This window comes from Neovison vison, chromosome 3 (genome assembly GCF_020171115.1).
Source record: "Neovison vison isolate M4711 chromosome 3, ASM_NN_V1, whole genome shotgun sequence".
NCBI classification, from domain to species: domain Eukaryota; kingdom Metazoa; phylum Chordata; class Mammalia; order Carnivora; family Mustelidae; genus Neogale; species Neogale vison.
The window spans coordinates 232,377,489-232,394,873 of record NC_058093.1 but is presented as its reverse complement, the minus strand read 5'-3'; the positions used below and the strand labels follow the sequence as shown (position 1 = coordinate 232,394,873).

The 17,385-nt window shown below is 42.8% G+C and overlaps 1 protein-coding gene and 1 non-coding gene across 11 annotated transcripts in view; one reads left to right on the top strand and one right to left on the bottom strand.

Moving 5' to 3' along the window:
* The window catches only part of HECTD4 (HECT domain E3 ubiquitin protein ligase 4), a 185,861-nt gene extending 169,126 nt beyond the window's left edge, over positions 1–16,735 (bottom strand). For all 10 annotated transcript variants that reach the window (XM_044244240.1, XM_044244242.1, XM_044244243.1 and 7 more), the window contains exon 1: positions 16,435–16,735. In XM_044244240.1, coding sequence (XP_044100175.1) covers positions 16,435–16,611 — 177 coding nt within the window. In that variant the 5' untranslated portion in view covers positions 16,612–16,735. The remainder of the gene's footprint in view (positions 1–16,434) is intronic.
* LOC122903885 lies at positions 4,697–4,836 on the top strand. Its single transcript, XR_006384086.1, has one exon. It is a non-coding gene; the product is annotated as a small nucleolar RNA SNORA67 (small nucleolar RNA).
* Positions 16,736–17,385: the final 650 nt, after the last annotated feature.

Genomic DNA, 17,385 nt, shown 5'->3' with positions numbered 1-17,385 from the left:
TGAGAGGATGAAATGAAAATAGTGTAAATGAAAACCCACCAAAGATCTGGTGGTCATGTGGTCTGTCATAACCATTCATTCAATTCTGCATTGTTACATGAAGGTAAATTAGTGGTTTTGTCCGAATAAAACCTTATTTATAAAAAACAGACTGCTAGAGCATAGTCGCCAAACTGTGGAAAGAGCCAAGATGCCCTTCAACAGACGAATGGATAAAGAAAACATGGTCCAGGGGCGCCTGGGTGGCTCAGTGGGTTAAAGCCTCTGCCTTCGGCTCAGGTCATGATCCCAGGGTCCTGGGATCAAGCCCCGCATCAGGCTCTCTGCTCAGCGGGGAGCCTGCTTCCTCCTCTCTCTCTGCCTGCTTCTCTGCCTACTTGTGATCTCTGTCAAATAAATAAATAAAATCTTTTAAAAAAAGAAAGAAAGGAAACATGGTCCATATATACAATGGAATATTATGCAGCCATCAGAAAAGATGAATACCCAACTTTTGTATCAGCATGGACAGGACAAATTGAGGAGATTATGCTGAGTGAAATAAATCAAGCAGAGAAAGTCAATTACCATATGGTTTCACTTACTTGTGGAGCATAAGGAATAACATGGAAGACATTAGGAGAAGAAAAGGAAAAGTGAACTGGGGTAAATTGGAGGGGGAGACAAAGCATGAGAAACTGTGGACTCTCAGAAACAAACTGAGGGTTTTGGTGGGGGGATGGGTGAGCCTGGTGGTGGGTATTAACGAGGGCACGTATTGCATGGAACACTGGGTGTGGTGCATAAACAATGAATCTTGGAACACTGAAAAAATTAAATTAAATTTAAAAAAAAAAGACAGCTAGATATGACCCTGAGGGCCATAGTTTGCTGACCTCTGTAAAAAGAAGTACTGTCTGATAGAAATATGTTAGACATATATGTAATTTAGTATTTTCCAGGAGCTACATACAGTTAAAAAGGTGAAGGGGGGCATGCACCTGGGTGGCTCAGTCAGCTCTTGATGTCCGCCCAGGTCACGTTCTGAGGGTCATGAGGAGCCCTGAGCTGAGCTTTATGCTGGGCATGGAGTCTGCTTAAGATTCTCTCTCTCAGAGACAATTATCATATGATCTCTCTGATATGAGAAATTTGAGAGGCAGGGCTGGGGGTCTGCAGGATAGGGAAGAAAAAATGGAAACAAGATGGGATTGGGAGGGAGACGAACCATAAGTGACTCTTAATCTCACAAAAGAGACTGAGGGTTGCTAGAGGGTGGGGGGGTAGGGAGAGGGTGGTTGGGTTATGGACACTGGGGAGGGTATGTGCTATGGTGAGTGCTGTGAAGTGTGTAAGCCTGATGATTCACAGACCTGTACCCCTGGGGCAAATAATACATTATATGTTAATAAAAATATTAAATAAATTTTAAAAAAAGATTATCTTTCTCCCTCTGCCCCTCCCCCTACACCAGCTCCCTCTCTCAAATAGGTAAGATAAATAAATAATAAAAAATAAAAAGGTAAAAAGGGGATGCCTGGCTAGCTCAGTCTGTAGAACATGCCCCTCTTGATCTTGAGGTTGTAAATTCAAGTCCTACACTGGGTGTAGAGAGTACTTAAAAATAAAATCTTAAAAAAAGTAAAAAGAAAGGCTTAATATATTTTAATTTAAATAATATATTTTACTTAACACATTATCCAAACATTTTCATTTCAATATTTAATCAATATAAAACGTTGAGATCTGGCGCCTGGGTGGCTCAGATGGTTAAGCGTCTGCCTTCAGCTCAGGTCATGATCCTAGAGTCCTAGGATCGAGTCCCACATTGGGCTCCCTGCTTTGCAAAGAGCCTGCTTCTCCCTCTTCCTCTGCCTGCCACTCCTCCTGCTTGTGCTTTCTCCCTGTCAGCCAAATAAATAAATAATATCTTTTTTTAAAAAATTGAGATCTTTCAAATATTTTTTTTACATAAAGTCTTCAGAATCTGATGTCTATTTTATACTTTCAGCACATTTCAATCCCAAGTAGCCACATTTCAAGGGCTCAGTTGTCCCCATGTGAGAGGTAGCTACCAATTGGAGAACACAGTTCTGGAGGCTATTTAAGTAAAACATCCTAACTTTGACAATACAAACACAAAGTAACAATTTGAACAATAAAAGAAACCAGAAGTATATAATTGTACTCTATTGATAAATGAAAACAAATGAATCTAGGATTTTAAAAAATGTTTCCCCCAAGATATCAACTATTACTAGTTGCCTCCACTTGTTTAAAATGGCTTTTTATTACAACAGAATATCCTGATATAAAGTATATTAATGAATTTCTATTCATATAGCCTCAGCTGGCAAACATTCTCCTCAGACAAGGGAAAATTCCAAATTATCTGGTGGGGAAAAAACAACTGTTCTATTTCAAAAGAATTCTGTCCTTTTTTAGGGGATAGTTTATTGTCTTAAAAAACAGCTTCCCTGTCAATGACACATGTTTGACACACGGACAAAAATCAGATTATCCAAGAAAACTACTACTAGTTAAAAGCTTGCAGTCAGTAGGTAATGGAAAAATTTATAGGAGGATAAAATTTTCTATTTAAGGAGTTTCAAAAATGTGGTCACTTTTATTTCAGAAAATTGTAAACTATGCAGGTCGTCAGCAAACTTGAACTAAAATAGGAGATGCTGGGAAAAAGAAAGGCTATCTCAGGGGCCCTTCACCATTTGCTTTTGGTGGAGCCTGTCCACCCTTCTCAGATAACATCTGTAAATGTGTAAAATAAAATACCTGGGATTATAAGCTCCAATAGAGTATACTGAATACCAAATACAGTATACAGTTACCAAAATGCTTTATTTGTGCTATCAATATAGGAGCTTCATTCTCAATATATTGAATAACAAAATGCAATGTTTACCATAATTTCTAAGTGACAGTGAGCATAAACAATATTTCAAGATATGTTCAACATCTACAATATGATATGAAAATATCAATGATTTCTACTGGTCATACAAAGTCACAGGTTCTGCCAGTACTACTAGAATTCTACTATATTCATAATTGAAGGAAATGCTGAATTTCATCTAAGGTATGAGTGAATGAAGATAAGATTTTCCCCATTCTAACTCACAAATACCCTAGTTTCTACAGATGGTGCCTAGATTCTATTTCTCAGGTTCAAAACCCCCAAAGGAAGGAAACTTCTTTATTATAAGCTCAAAACATGCTTCCTCCAAAGTTTCCCACACATAGTTTTACCTTTCCACCCATTTTGCTCCTTTCTACATTAAATAAACGAGTAATTGTCCCTCAACTACACCATGACTGGATGATCAGAAAGGAATCAGAAACAAGAAATAAAGAAGGTCATTCCTCTATTTTGTACCTGTTTTGATGAAAATATGTTGACACAGATTGTCCTTTAATATATTTTTTTAAAGATTTTATTTATTTATTTGACAGACAGAGATCACACGTAGGCAGAGAGGCAGGCAGAGAGAGAGGGGGGAAAGCAGGCTCCCTGCTGAGCAGAGAGCCCGATGTGGGGCTTGATCCCAGGACCCTGGGATCATGACCTGAGCCGAAGGCAGAGGCTTAACCCAATGAGTCACCCAGGCGCCCCTGTCCTTTAATATTCTTAATTATTTTACTTCAACAGTAAGAAAAGCAAACATATGAATAGAGATAGGAGGTCCAGATTTTCTAGTCTGCCCTGTAAATAGTTACATCTATTATATTTGTCTTTGCTTATTTGAGATCAGTAACACGGGGCGCCTGGGTGGCTCAGTGGGTTAAGCCGCTGCCTTCGGCTCAGGTCATGATCTTGGGGTCTTGGGATCGAGTCCTGCATCGGGCTCTCTGCTTGACGGGGAGCCTGCTTCCTCCTCTCTCTCTCTCTCTGCCTGCCTCTCTGCCTACTTGTGATCTCTGTCTGTCAAATAAATAAATAAAATCTTAAAAAAAAATTAAAAAAAAATTTGAAATCAGTAACACAAACTACAAAGCACAAAGCAAATACAGTAAACACAGGAAAGATCTATTACAAACCAAGGTGAACGTTAATATTTTGTTGGTACAAAACCACTACTCGAATGACGCTTCTGTAGTTATTAGAATTACTAAACCTACAATTTGCATAAAGTAGTTTGCAAATTACACATCTCCTTATTGTTAATCTAAAATTGCTACAAACTGTGCTATGACCTAGTAATTCGGCCAACCACAGGTTTCAGTAGAAACACAAAGGATTCAAGAGTGTCCACCCCAAGTGTCCCATCATGGAACATTAATTATTCTACAATTGTTCTTAATAGCACTTTATAAACTCAAAGCTCCTCAGAAATATTCAACATTATCAGGAGAGGAATCATGCAGCATGATAAAAATCCCCTTAAATTATAAACTGTCTAGCAGTAATGGATCGCAGAAACACGCTTTAATAACCACTACAAATACATGATTTACCAAACTTTATGAAAGAAGTAACACTAAACACTAAACATTTTTTCACCTCCTCTAAGCTGGAATTATCTTTAAAATAGCAGATGTAGGGGTGCCTGGGGGGCTCACTCAGTTGAGCATCTGACTCTTGATTTTGGCTCAGGTCACGATCAGAGTCCTGGGATCAAGCCCCAGGTCGGGCTCCCCACTCAGCAGGGAATTTGCTTATCTCCCCCCAGTCCTTCCCTCCTCCCTCCCCCGCATACACTCTCTCTAAAATAAATAAATAAAATAGCCCACCCGTGCCCCTTTTCAGGAAAGTAGCAACTTGGAAGACGATCTGGCATGCCTGAGGTTGCTTGGGGAGAGGGCATGTCTGTTTCCTTTGCCTTCCTTTGGCTGCCTACACTCACTCCACTGTGCCCCCTCCTCAGGCTCATGCTGATGTGTCCTCTCCCCAGACCTAGGCCAGAGGCACTGATGTACAGCACGTTTCTTTAGTCATCAACTATGACCTTCCCACCAACAGGGAAAACTACATCCACAGAATCGGTCCTGGTAGATGATTTGGCCATAGGGGTGTGGCTATTAACATGGTGACAGAAGAAGACAAGAGGACTCTTTGAAACATCGAGACCTTCTACAACACCTCCATTGAAGAAGAGATGCCCCTCAATGTCACTGACCTCATCTGAGGGGCTGTTCTGCTACTAGGCCCACCCAGGGTTCAGTCTGGGGGGCTGAAAAGGAGTAGGAGGGGGGAGGGAAGGGAGCCAAGGGATGGACATCCTGTCATTTTTTTTTTCTTTGAATAAATGTCACTTTTTGAGGCAAAAAATAAAATAAAATAAAATAAAATTGCAGATGTGGGGCGCCTGGCTGCCTCAGTCAGTAGAGCACACAACTCTTAAGCTTAGGGTTATGAGTCAGAGCCCCATGTTGGGTATAGAGATTATTCAAATAAATAAACTTTTAAAAAATAGCAGATGTGAGGAAAATGCTGTAAGGTACAGCAAGACAACTATACTACATCTATGAATTACTATGCAGCCATTAAAAATTATGTTTTTAGGGGCACGTGGCTGACTTAATTGGTAAAGCATGTGACTTTTTTTTCCTTTTTAAGATTTTATTTATTTATTTGCCACACAGAGAGAGAAAGAGAGCACAGGCAGGGGGAGGAGGAGAAGGAGAAGCAGGTTCCCCTCTTGAGCAGGGAGCCTGATGCAGGGCTTGATCCCAGGACCCTAGGATCACAACCAGAGTCAAAGGCAGATGCTCAACTGACTGAGCCACGCAGGCGCCCTGGACATGTGACATGTGACTCTTAATCTCAGGGTTATGAGTTCAAGCCCCACATTAGGTGTAGAGATTACTTAGAAAAATAAATAAAATGAATAAAATAGTGTTTTTAAACCTAATTTGACAAAATTGCTCCCACTAAGTGATAAAAGGATATAAAACTGTGTATAGCATATAATCTCAATTTTGTTTATATATAAAAAAAATGAATGGAAGGAAATAGTAAAAAATTAATTAATATAACTTTTTGGATGGTACAATCAAAGGATATTTCTTCTCTCTTACACAATAGGTATTTTCTCGATTTTCTACAACACCCATGTATTACTTCCTTATAAGCAGAAAAGTTTTGAGTCACATAAAAATACAATTAACTTAATGTCAGTTATTTCTCACACAAGTTAAAAAGAAAAGTAGAGGGGCACCTGGGTGGCTCAGTGGGTTAAAGCCTCTGCTTTCGGCTCAGGTCATGATCCCAGGGTCTTGGGATCGAGCCCCACATCGTGCTCTCTGCTCAGTGGGGAGCCTGCTTCCCCCCTCTCTCTCTCTGCCTGCCTTTCTGTCTACTTGTGAGCTCTGTCAAATAAATAAATAAAATCTTTTAAAAAAAAAAAAAAGAACGAAAGAAAAGAAGAATTACCCTTTATACTGGCACGTAAGAGAGAAAATTTTAAGACAAGCTGTGTCTCAACAGTCTGCCTAACGACTACCATGCATTCTGAACACACTGCAGGGGCCAGTGGGTCTCTTCCCAGAGTGGGCAGCTCCCTGGCACAACTCAAGTCTGGCAGCAGCCCCAGACCATCAGAATTAAGAAGCTGCTCTCTCCTGCCTAATATGGACATGGTCTGTATTAACTGGATTACAGACCAAAATGAGTATATGTCAGGAGCAAAGGAGATCAAGCCACAAGAGAGGGCCTCTGAAGTGAAGTGATAAGAGCCAGGCGGCACTAACGGAACATTCTGGCTTCTTCCAGCGGACCGTGCTTCAGCATGCATTGCCAGGTACCTAGTTACATCTAGGGGCTTCCTCTTTTGGAGCGAGCGCCGTTGGCTTAAGCAAAGGATTAAATCAAGCAAATCCATGAGTTCTAAAATAATCTCTATGAGGGTGTAAGGAAAGGAGGTCCTACCAAACACTATTACTCTGGAGCATAAACTAATACGGTCACTTCGGAGAGCAATTTGGCAATATCTATTAAAATTTAAAATGGTCACCTATGACCCAGCAATTCTCCTTCTCAGGAACTGCTCTAGAGAAATATTCCAACATGGGCACAACAGGCGTGCAAGGGCATGCACTGAAGGACGGGTTTTTTTTAAGAGTGAAAAACTGAAGGGGGGGCCTGCGTTGCTCAGTCTGTTGAGCGTCTGACTGTTGGTTTTGGCTCAGGTCATGATCTCAGGGTCATAGGATCCAGGCCTGCATTGGGCTCTGCACTTAGCACAGGGTCTACTTGTCCCTCTCCCTCTGCTCCTCCCCACCCCCACTCTCTTTCTCTCTCAAATAAATAAACAAAATCTTTTTTTTAAATAGTGAAAAACTGAAAACAACCAAAACACCTATTGTGGCAGCATGAATAACAACCCCCCCCCAACCAGATATTTAAGTCCAAATCCCCAGGACCTGTAAATGTGACCTTGGATGGCAAAAAGGACTTGCAGGTGTGATTAAATTAAAGCTCTTGAAATGGGGAGATGAGCCTGGATTATCCTGGTTGGGGGCTGTAGGGTAGAGGGGGGTCCTCACAAGGGTCCTTATAAAAGGAATGCTGGAGGAGCCAGTCAGAGAAGACATGTGATGACAGATCTCAAAGCAGGACCACACACTCTGAAGATAGAGGAAGGAGCACAGAAGCCAGGGAACAGATTCTCTCCTAGAACCTGCAGAAGGAACCATACCTGCCAACAGCTGACTTTAGCCCAGTGAGACTCATTTTGGACTTCCAGTTTCCAGAAACGTAAGAATAAATGCAGAAATAAATTTGTGTTGTTTTAAGCCACTAAGTGTGTGATGATTTGTTAGCACAGCAACAGGAAACTAAGACACCCATCAGTCGGGGAATGGCTAAATAGGCTAGTGTTTCTGGAATCCCATGCAGCACTTAAAAAAAAATGTGGTAGATCTGTATTAGGAGACATAGGAAGATCAAAATATATCATTGACTTTAAAAAAAAGGTTATGAAAAGATATGCCTAGCATCACATCTTTTCTGTAAGACAGAAAAAAATATTAAAAAGTATGCATGCACACAAACACCCATAAAAGTACACATTCAAAAATGATCGTGGGCCAGCTGGCTCAGTCAATAGAGCATACAACCCTTGATCTTGGGGTTATGGGTTCAAGCCCCACCCTAGGTGTAGAGATTGCTTAAAAATAAAATCTTTGGGGGTACCTGGGTGGCCTAGTCATTGGGCATCTGCCTTCAACTCAGGTAATGATCCCAGGGCCCTAGGATCGAGCCCTGCATTGGGCTCCCTGCTCAGCGGGAAGCCTGCTTCTCCCTCTCTCACTCCCCCCACTTGTGTTCCTACTTTCACTGTGTCTCTTTCTGTCAAATAAATCAATAAAACCTTTAAAAACAAAATAAATAAAATCTTTTTAAAAAAAATGATTCTGGGGCGCCTGGGTAGCTCAGTGGGTTAAGGCCTCTGCCTTTGGCTCAGGTCAAGATCTCAGGGTCCTGGGATGGAGCCCTGAATCAGGCTCTCCACTCAGCGGGGAGCCTGCTTCCCCCTCTCTCTCTCTCTCTCTGCCTGCCTCTCTGCCTACTTGTGATCTCTGTCTGTCAAATAAATAAAATCTTAAAAAAAAAAAACCCCAAAAATAAAAAATTAAAAAATTAAAAAAAAAAAAAAAGATCCTGGAGCGCCTGGGTGGCTCAGTGGGTTAAGGCCTCTGCCTTCGGCTCAGGTCATGATCTCAGGGTCCTGGGATCGAGCCCCACGTCGGGCTCTCTGCTCAGTGGGGAGCCTGCTTCCCCCTCTCTCTCTCTGCCTATTTCTCTGCCTACTTGTGATCTCTGCCAAATAAATTAATAAAATCTTAAAAAAAATGATCTTATTATCTTTTTTTTTAAAGATTTTATTTATCTATTTATCTATTTTATTTTATTTATCTATTTTATTTATCTATTTATCTATTTATCTATTTATTTGGCAGAGATCACAAGTAGGCAGAGAAATAGGCAGAGAGAGAGAGGGGGAAGCAGGCTCCCCACTGAGCAGAGAGCCCGACGTGGGGCTCGATCCCAGGACCCTGAGATCATGACCTGAGCCGAAGGCAGAGGCCTTAACCCACTGAGCCACCCAGGTGCCCCAAAATGATCCTAATATCTTAAAAATCTAAGCACTGATTTAATAGTAGAGGAGTAGATCGAGACCAGGATGAGGAACGGTGCACAAAAGGCACTTCAGTTTCATCGGTTTTACCATTTTTTATATGGATATAATCATGCATTCATTTTAAAACTTTTTAATGGGTAAAAATTAAAATTAAAAAATATGTTAATGGATACATAAACTGCGTTTAAAAAGGCAGGATCAAAGTAATAGTCATATGATATCTGCAGTCCTCTCTCCGTTTGAAGTAACCATGCGTTTGTACCACAGTGGATCACCTGCTGTTATTTACATTTGTCTACAGCTAATGACTAAACATCTTACAAAGCAGACTACACTCCTTGTGTTCATCCCGCAAGCACCATTGTAAAACAAGACGGAAAGAGGGGGAGGGAGGACAGAGCATGGGGCCCTTTCAGTACTTGACAAGCCTTTCATAATTATCACTACAGGTACCTTATGACTTAGGAAAGAATAGGTGCAGGACAATCCGTCCAGTAGCCCGGGCCAACAGGTGGCACTTTGTGACAGTCAATATGGAAGCCAAGAAGACAGATAATAATCAAAACTGATTTATTTAGCAAGACCTTAGGCATACAATTGGAGGAAAACTGAAATGAAGACTTTTACCTCACCTGCCTAGCCATACTGCAAACAAGTTGGGAAGGAAGAAAATTCCAGAGGGATCACACACATACACACACATCCCCTACCATCTCCACTATTCACTAAAAGAGAAAAAAAATTCTGTCGATGGCACAGTTTTGCTTTCCTATAAAGTGGACAGCTGACTGAAAATGCAAAAAACAACTTTCCAGCAACGTAGCACCTTATACAGCAGTCCATACACACTTTAAGTACATAATCACAACCCTCCTTATCTAACCCTTCCATTAACCCTACTATTACTCCCCTCTTACAGATGATGAAGCGTGTAACATAATAATTTTCGAGCCTGGACCCTGGGCTAGAGCTGGACAGATCTATTTCCCTCTCGGCTTTGCTACTAACTGTATGATCTCTGTCAAGTTACTTTACTTCTGTGCCGCAGTCTCCTTCTTTGTAAAATAAGGATAGCCATAGTAACAACCTTATAAAGTTTTTGTGAGGACTGAATGAGATAATGGGTGTGAAGTGCTTAGCACAGAGCCTGGCACCCAACATGCTGACGCTGTGGTCATGGCGTAAGTAGAGGTGCAGACAATGGCAATGAAGTTGCAGTGGAAGAAGAAACCAGGGATTAGTAAAGCTATGGAACTTGCCCAAAGTCACACAGCTAGTATGGGACAGAGCCAGAATTTCAGTCCCAATCTGATTCTTTAAACCTGCCTCTGACCTCTAGGCAAATATGGCTCCCCCGTACCCCCGCGATATGATACTTCATTCTAACTTTATAGCTAGCCGGCCAAACCCGAGGGCTGGGTGAGCCATTTGCCCAAGTTCACAGAACCCCGCACACAGATTCAATGACTCTTCTTCCAGTGCTCATTACTTACACTGTAATTAACTTTACTCAGGAGCAAAGGTAGTTTTATTAATTTATTCATTATCTCTTCCAAATTTATAATTTGGAATCCTATAAAAGTATATAAACCGCTTCCAAAGGAATCTGACCAAAGGATAAACTGGCTGGTGGTATTCTCCTAGGAGAATAGACCAACATTTATAAATCTAACTTACCATCTCAAAGGTTTCATCTGAATGTGTCCTAAGTATTCAAAGCCTTAACTTATTCCAGTTGATCGACTCCTTCCCTTACAAAGCAAAACAACAAACAATGAACAAAAAAGTCTCCTGAGCCTTTTTTCATTTCCTAAACAGTATCAGTAAAGCATTCTGGGCTTGCACAGGGTTTGTTGATTTGTTTTAAAGAAATAGAACAGGCATACAATAAACTACACCTATCTAAAATGTACAATTTGATGAGTTTTGACATATGCATATATACAGCTATGAAACCATCACCATTGTCAAAACAGGGAACATATCCATCACCTGAAAATTTTCCTCATGTACTTTTTTTTATCTAATTTTTTTATTGTGTTATGTTAATCACCATACAGTACATCATTAGTTTTTGGTGCAGTACTCCAAGATTCACTGTTTGTGTATAACACCCAGTGCTCCATGCAATCCTTCTCCTAACGTCCTCCATGTTATTCCTTATGTTCCATAAGTAAGTGAAACCATATGAGAATTTACTTTCTCTGCTTGATTTATTTCACTCCGCATAATCTCCAGTCCTGTCCATGTCGATGCCAAAGTTGGGTATTCATCCTTTCTGATGGCTGAGTAATATTCCATTGTATATATGGACCACATCTTCTTTACCTCATGTACTTTTGTAATCCCTCTTCCCATCCCTTCTAGTCCACTTTCATCCCCAGGCAACCACTGATTCGCTCCCAGTCACTACCAATTAGTTTGTATTTTCTAGAATTTCACATAAGTGAAATCTTAAAATATGTATTCCTGTTTGTCTAACTTCTTCCATTCAGCATAAATCATACTTGTTTATCCATCTACCTGCTGATGGACCTTCAGATTGCTTCCAGTTTTTGGCAAGCACAAATAAAGCTCCCATGAACATTCATGTTCAAGTTTTTTTTTTCCCCATGTTCAAGTATTGTGCATTGGTGTAAGGGTGTAGGGATGGAGTGGGTTCTTATAAACACACACACACACACACACACACAATGGAAAATAAGAAATATTAGCTGAAATGTCTGAGTTCAAAATTAATCTAAACTGTAGGGTACAAAATATCTTGGTCAATTTGGGCAAGTTAATTAGCTTCTCTGTCAACATCCATATGTGCAAGGGGAGATTGTAAAGAAAACTGAGATAGGAAGCAGAAACCTTTTAGAACTTCCACAAATAAGCTGTTTTTTTCTTATAAATTCCCTTTTAAAAAAAGACTAATGTTCTATGACATGTAATACAAAATGAAATACTCGAGTTGTCATTTTTAAGTTTTTTAAAATTTCTCTTAAATTTATGTTTATTTCACACTTAAAAAAATAATTTCCTACATGCTTTCACTTTCTGCCAACAATAAGAAATTAAAATACAGGTAGCTATTTAAAAAAAAAATAAAATAAAATACAGGTATTTTAAACACCAAGAAAAAAACCTCACTCTGCATTTCTAATATATTCAAAGTCCTTATCTAATAGCCTTACTTAATCGGCATCCCTTACCCCACTCTTTTATCACTCCCCTCTTCCCCTTGGCTTACTGGGCTCAGAGCTCCAAACTATGTTTCCCTCTGAGGGACTTGGCTCTTGCTGTCCTCTGTCTACGAGGTACTTTCCCCAGCAGCCATCTGGGTACCCTCTCACCTCCTACAGGGCTCTGCTCAAATGCCATTCTGTGCTTTCCTTTTCTGCCCATCCTATGGGAACCCTTCCCCACCATTACACCCCATTCCTCCTACCCAGCTATAATTGCTTCCCCAGCACTTATCATTTGAGGTATTACATATACATATATATATAAATGAATTTGATTATTTGTTATTGTCTATATCCTCCCACTAAAATAAAAGTCTTTTTATGACAAAGATTTTATTTTATCCTCTGCTGTATCCTCAATGCCCAGGACAGTGGGTCCTGCTCACTTCTGAATTCCACAAACACTTGTTGAAGAAATTTGATTACACATTATGTATTCATTTTAAAAAAACAAATTTTGAGGGGCTTGTCTGGCTCAGTCAGAAGACCATGTGATTCTTGATCTTAGGTCATGAGTTCAAATGCTACCTTGGGCGTAGAGATTACTAAAAAAATAAGCTTTAAAAAACACTTCTGGGGGCACCTGGGTGGCTCAGTGGGTTAAGCCGCTGCCTTCGGCTCAGGTCATGATCTCAGGGTCCTGGGATCAAGTCCTGCATTGGGCTCCCTGCTTCCCTCTCTCTCTCTCTCTGCCTGCCTCTCTGTCTACTGTGATCTCTCTCTGTCAAATAAATAAATAAAATCTTTTTTTAAAAAAAAACACTTCTGTTTAAAATTCATTAGAAAGAAAAAAATTGTTAAAGATTTATTTATTTGACACAGAGAGAGAGAACCTAAGCAGGGAGAGTGGAAGAGGGAGAAGCAGGCTCTCCACTGAGCAGGGAGCTGGATGTGGAATTCGATCCCAGGACCCTGAGATCATGATCCAAGCTGAAGGCAGTCGTTTAACCAACTGAGCCACCACCCCAGTAAGAAAATGTTTGATTTAAATGCTATGCTATTGCTTGAATTAAAATGTTAAGTCAATGTTGATCCACTTTGTAGGATGGGTTCTTTTTTCAAATTGACATTTAACTTCGAGCAGCACTTGCAAAGTGAAAAGAACACTGGAAATCAAAGGCAGGAAGGCTAGGATCTATTCATCTGTCCTGCCATAACTAGCTTTACCACCGAGCTATAACCTCTCCTGATCTCAGATAACTTCTCTCTAAAATGAGGAAAGTGATTATTATCTCCAAGGCCCCTTCTTGCTCTAAAATTCTGAGAATCTACTGCAGTTAGTGCACACTTCTGCATTAAGGTTGCCAATCTTAAATTAGTCAGCTTAATCCACATTTGTCCTAATCCAAAACTGTCAACTGAAGGAGTCTATCTAACTAGAAAACCCTGTGACAAAATGGCCATTGGTCAGCCAGATGTCCCCTGGAAGGAGAGGGTTAGAAGAGTGTACCCCATAGGGGTTAGGAGTGGCAGCATTTCAAAAGTTTGTTTTTTATTTATTTTTTAAAATATGTTATTTATTCATTTGCGAGAGGGAAAGAGAGAGAACATGAGCAGGGGGAGTGGGCGAGGAAGCAGCAGGCTCCCAGCTGAGCAGCGAGACCCCAGGACTCAATCCCAGGACCCTGGGATCATGACCTGAGCCAAAGGCAGATGCTTCACTGAGCCACCAGGCACCTCTCAAAAATTAGTTTTTTTTTTAATTTTTATTTATTTATTTGATAGACAGAGAGAGATCACAAGTAGGCAGAGAGGCAGGCAGAGAGAGAGGGGGAAGCAGGCTCCCTGCTAAGCAGAGAGCCCGATGTGGGGCTCGATCCCAGGACCCTGAGATCATGACCTGAGCTGAAGGCAGAGGCTTAAACCACTGAGCCACCCAGGCGCCCCTCAAAAATTAGTTTTTTAAAAAAGCTGATGAACCTCTAATCTTCCTCAAATATGAAAAAGAATACATTACTACAAAGGATAAAAAAATATCTGTTTATACCCTAACTTCAGCTGGTTATGAAATTTTAGATAATTACAAATAGAATGTCATGCATGCAAGGAGGATATCACGATCAGGAGCAGACATGTTAGAGACCAACAGACTTGGGTTAACGCCCAGGCTCTCTGTGTGTGATCTTGAGCAAGTCACATACTTACTCTGCATTTTGCTTGCCTCACCTGCACAATAGGCGCAACATTTATAGTTGTTACAATAGGTAACAGTAGTTAGCTTCTAGGATCCTTTTAGGAAGTAAGATGATGTCTGACACACAGAATATACTTAATATTATTATTAAATAACTAAACATGAATACACCCACTCAAACACAGATCTAACAGCCACAGAAACATTCTTAGCTATCCATTTCTACTGATACAATACAGCCAATATAATGTATAGTAAGAAAGAAAAAGTTCCTTACCACTGACAGTCTTATTTATTACCCATACACATACTGGTTTCTGAAAGGTCAGAACATACATTTTCTGTAAGAGTTCTTTAAAATCTAAAATCCAAGCCAGGAAGGTTTTCTTTAAGATCACTCTTCTGTGGAAAGTGCTGACAAATAATACATTTTTGCAGTAAACATCTTAGGAAAGCCAACTTAAGAGCTCAGGTATTTTTAACTACTCCTGTCTTTTTAACCCTAAAAATAAATATATTATATACATACAAAATTTTGGGATCTGCGAACTTAGTCTCTAAGGAACAAAGAGCATCCACTTTCCACATTTCACATTCAACAAAGTCAATTAAATAAAAAGATTCCACCATCATACCATGATACCCTTTGAGTTTTCAAGCCAATAAGACACTCAGACACTTGCTTTTTCTAGAATAGGCCCAAATGAGACACGAGAAAACCATAAACCTATGTTAGGAATTCCTATCAACTTGTATCTTCCCTTTTGGGTGGCTAGACTATAAAATAAGTCAATTAAGAGTTCACAACGGTAATGCTGCAACCTCAACCTCAAATCCAGACACAAAACACGGTGGAACGCATTCGCATCTCAAGCACGCCCAAACAAACGTCTTGGCCAACGCGATCGGATCACTACGGTTTCCAGAAACACACAGTAATGGGTTTTAATCCATTTCTATAAACGCTCCTTGTGCTGAAAGCCAAAGTGCATGCAAAACCGCAAAACACAAAAGATTCTTCGCATTCCGTTTTTAGCCAGAAGACAGGCCATCCTCTCCGCGCCCTACCCCAGGGAGCCCTCCTTGCGACAGTAAGAATTTCATGACACCCCATGCTACCTACACATCAAAATATCACCCTCAAAGTGGAGGGGTTGCAGCGTCAGCATCGGCTGGCCTCGATGAAATGATACTGCCAGTATTCCCACCTCTGGGCAAACACGACACCAAGTGAAGTCGGTGGAAAGTTCTAATCAACCGAGCATATTTTCTTTCCTTCTGCCCCCAAACCCAGCAGCAGCACAAATGCGGAGATTTTCTTTTGCACCTGCCACAGTTCCTAAGCCGCGAGCCCCCTGAGCTCACGAAGGCCTCGAGGCCTAAAGCGCCCGTGACCCTTTGCAGAGAGCGCACGGAGGGCCCCTGTAGCATCACCCTCGCTGTCCACACCGCCCGCTTCCCTGACAAAGGCCCCGTGTCAATCCGAGGCACGACACAGGGAAGTTGCCGGATTGCCCATCACGGACCGACAGCTGCCAATACCCTCCCCAGGAGGGGAAGAAAAATCAACATAGAACTGGGAATGAGAAAACGGGAGGTATACAACGCTAAAATTAAAATGTCCCCAAATCTAAGCAACCTGGGTGTGCCCTGGAAGTGAGACCAGGGGGTCCATGGGGGAGGGGAGAGAGAGCCAGGGCGTGAAGGCCCTGCCGGGTGATAGTCTAATAAAATGCCGGGTGTCGGAACGCTCAGAATGAAACCACAAATGCAATCCCCAGCGGGCTGGAGGCCCAGAGGAGGCAGGGAGGAGAGCGGGCTGCGGACCTGCAGCCGCGGTCCCCCACCTGTCCTCCCCGCGCCCACACACCTGCCGGGGTAGCCTTCGGGGGGCCTCGGGGTGGGGGTGAGGCAGAGCGTGACGGCCCGACCCCGGGGATGCGGGGCGGGTGGGCTAATCTGCTGGCAGAGGCGGGGGAGCAGCCTCGCTCACCTCCAAGTCGGTGTCGGCGGCCTCCGGGGCCCCGAGGATCTCGCTGGGCAGCTCGGCCAGGTCGGTGACCCGGATCAGCCCGTCGTGCAGGAAGATGGTCTCCTCCTTCACCGAGAGCCACTGCGCCGAGTCCGCGGCCGCCGCCGCCGCAGCTGCCGCGGCCGCAGACGAGCCCATGGCCCCGGCTGAGGGGTTGACGGTGAGGAGCAGCCGCCCGGCCCGGGGGAGACGCGAGCAGGAGCCGCCGAGATCACCAGTCCATAGCAGCAGCCGCCGCGCCCGCCTGCAGCTCCCAGCGCACCGCCTCGCCTGTGCAGCTCCGCCCTAGGCGGTCCGAGCTGCCATCCCCCCCGCCCCCGGCCCCGGAGACCCCGGCCCCGCCACCACCGCCGCCGCCCTGAGGAGCAGGACCCGCCTCTGCCGCTCAGCAGCCAACTGTCAGTGAGACGCCATGTTGGGGGCGGGGCTCCCGGCATGCCCCGCGGAGCGGACAATACAGGCTCCACCCATCCGCTTGGCCCCGCCTCTCAGGACAGCCAGGGGTTCACCCGTCTGCGGGACCTGTGCCTCGCCCTTTACTGGGTCTTGTCCTCAGACTGACCTTCCCCTCTTTGTACCCCTAGACATTCCGGGCGCCCTGGGTCTGCAATCCACCGGGAGAAGAAGCCGCCGCCTCCCCTCCTCTACCTACTCCTGTATGCACTCCTCTCTCAGGGGGCAGACCCCCCCGCCCCCCCCCCCCGCCCTAGGCAGAACACCGAGGCTCACTCCCTGCTTTCGTATTTAAATGAGATATATGCAAAAATCTGGCACGGCTACACTTGTTCTTAAGGGCTTAGTAGCGCCTACAGTAGGTGTTTCATATTTACTAAAATGTCTAATACCCACTAAGCCCCCAAAACCTGATGTAAACAAAGCACCGGTCACAAGGCTTGGTGCCCAGCATCTGAC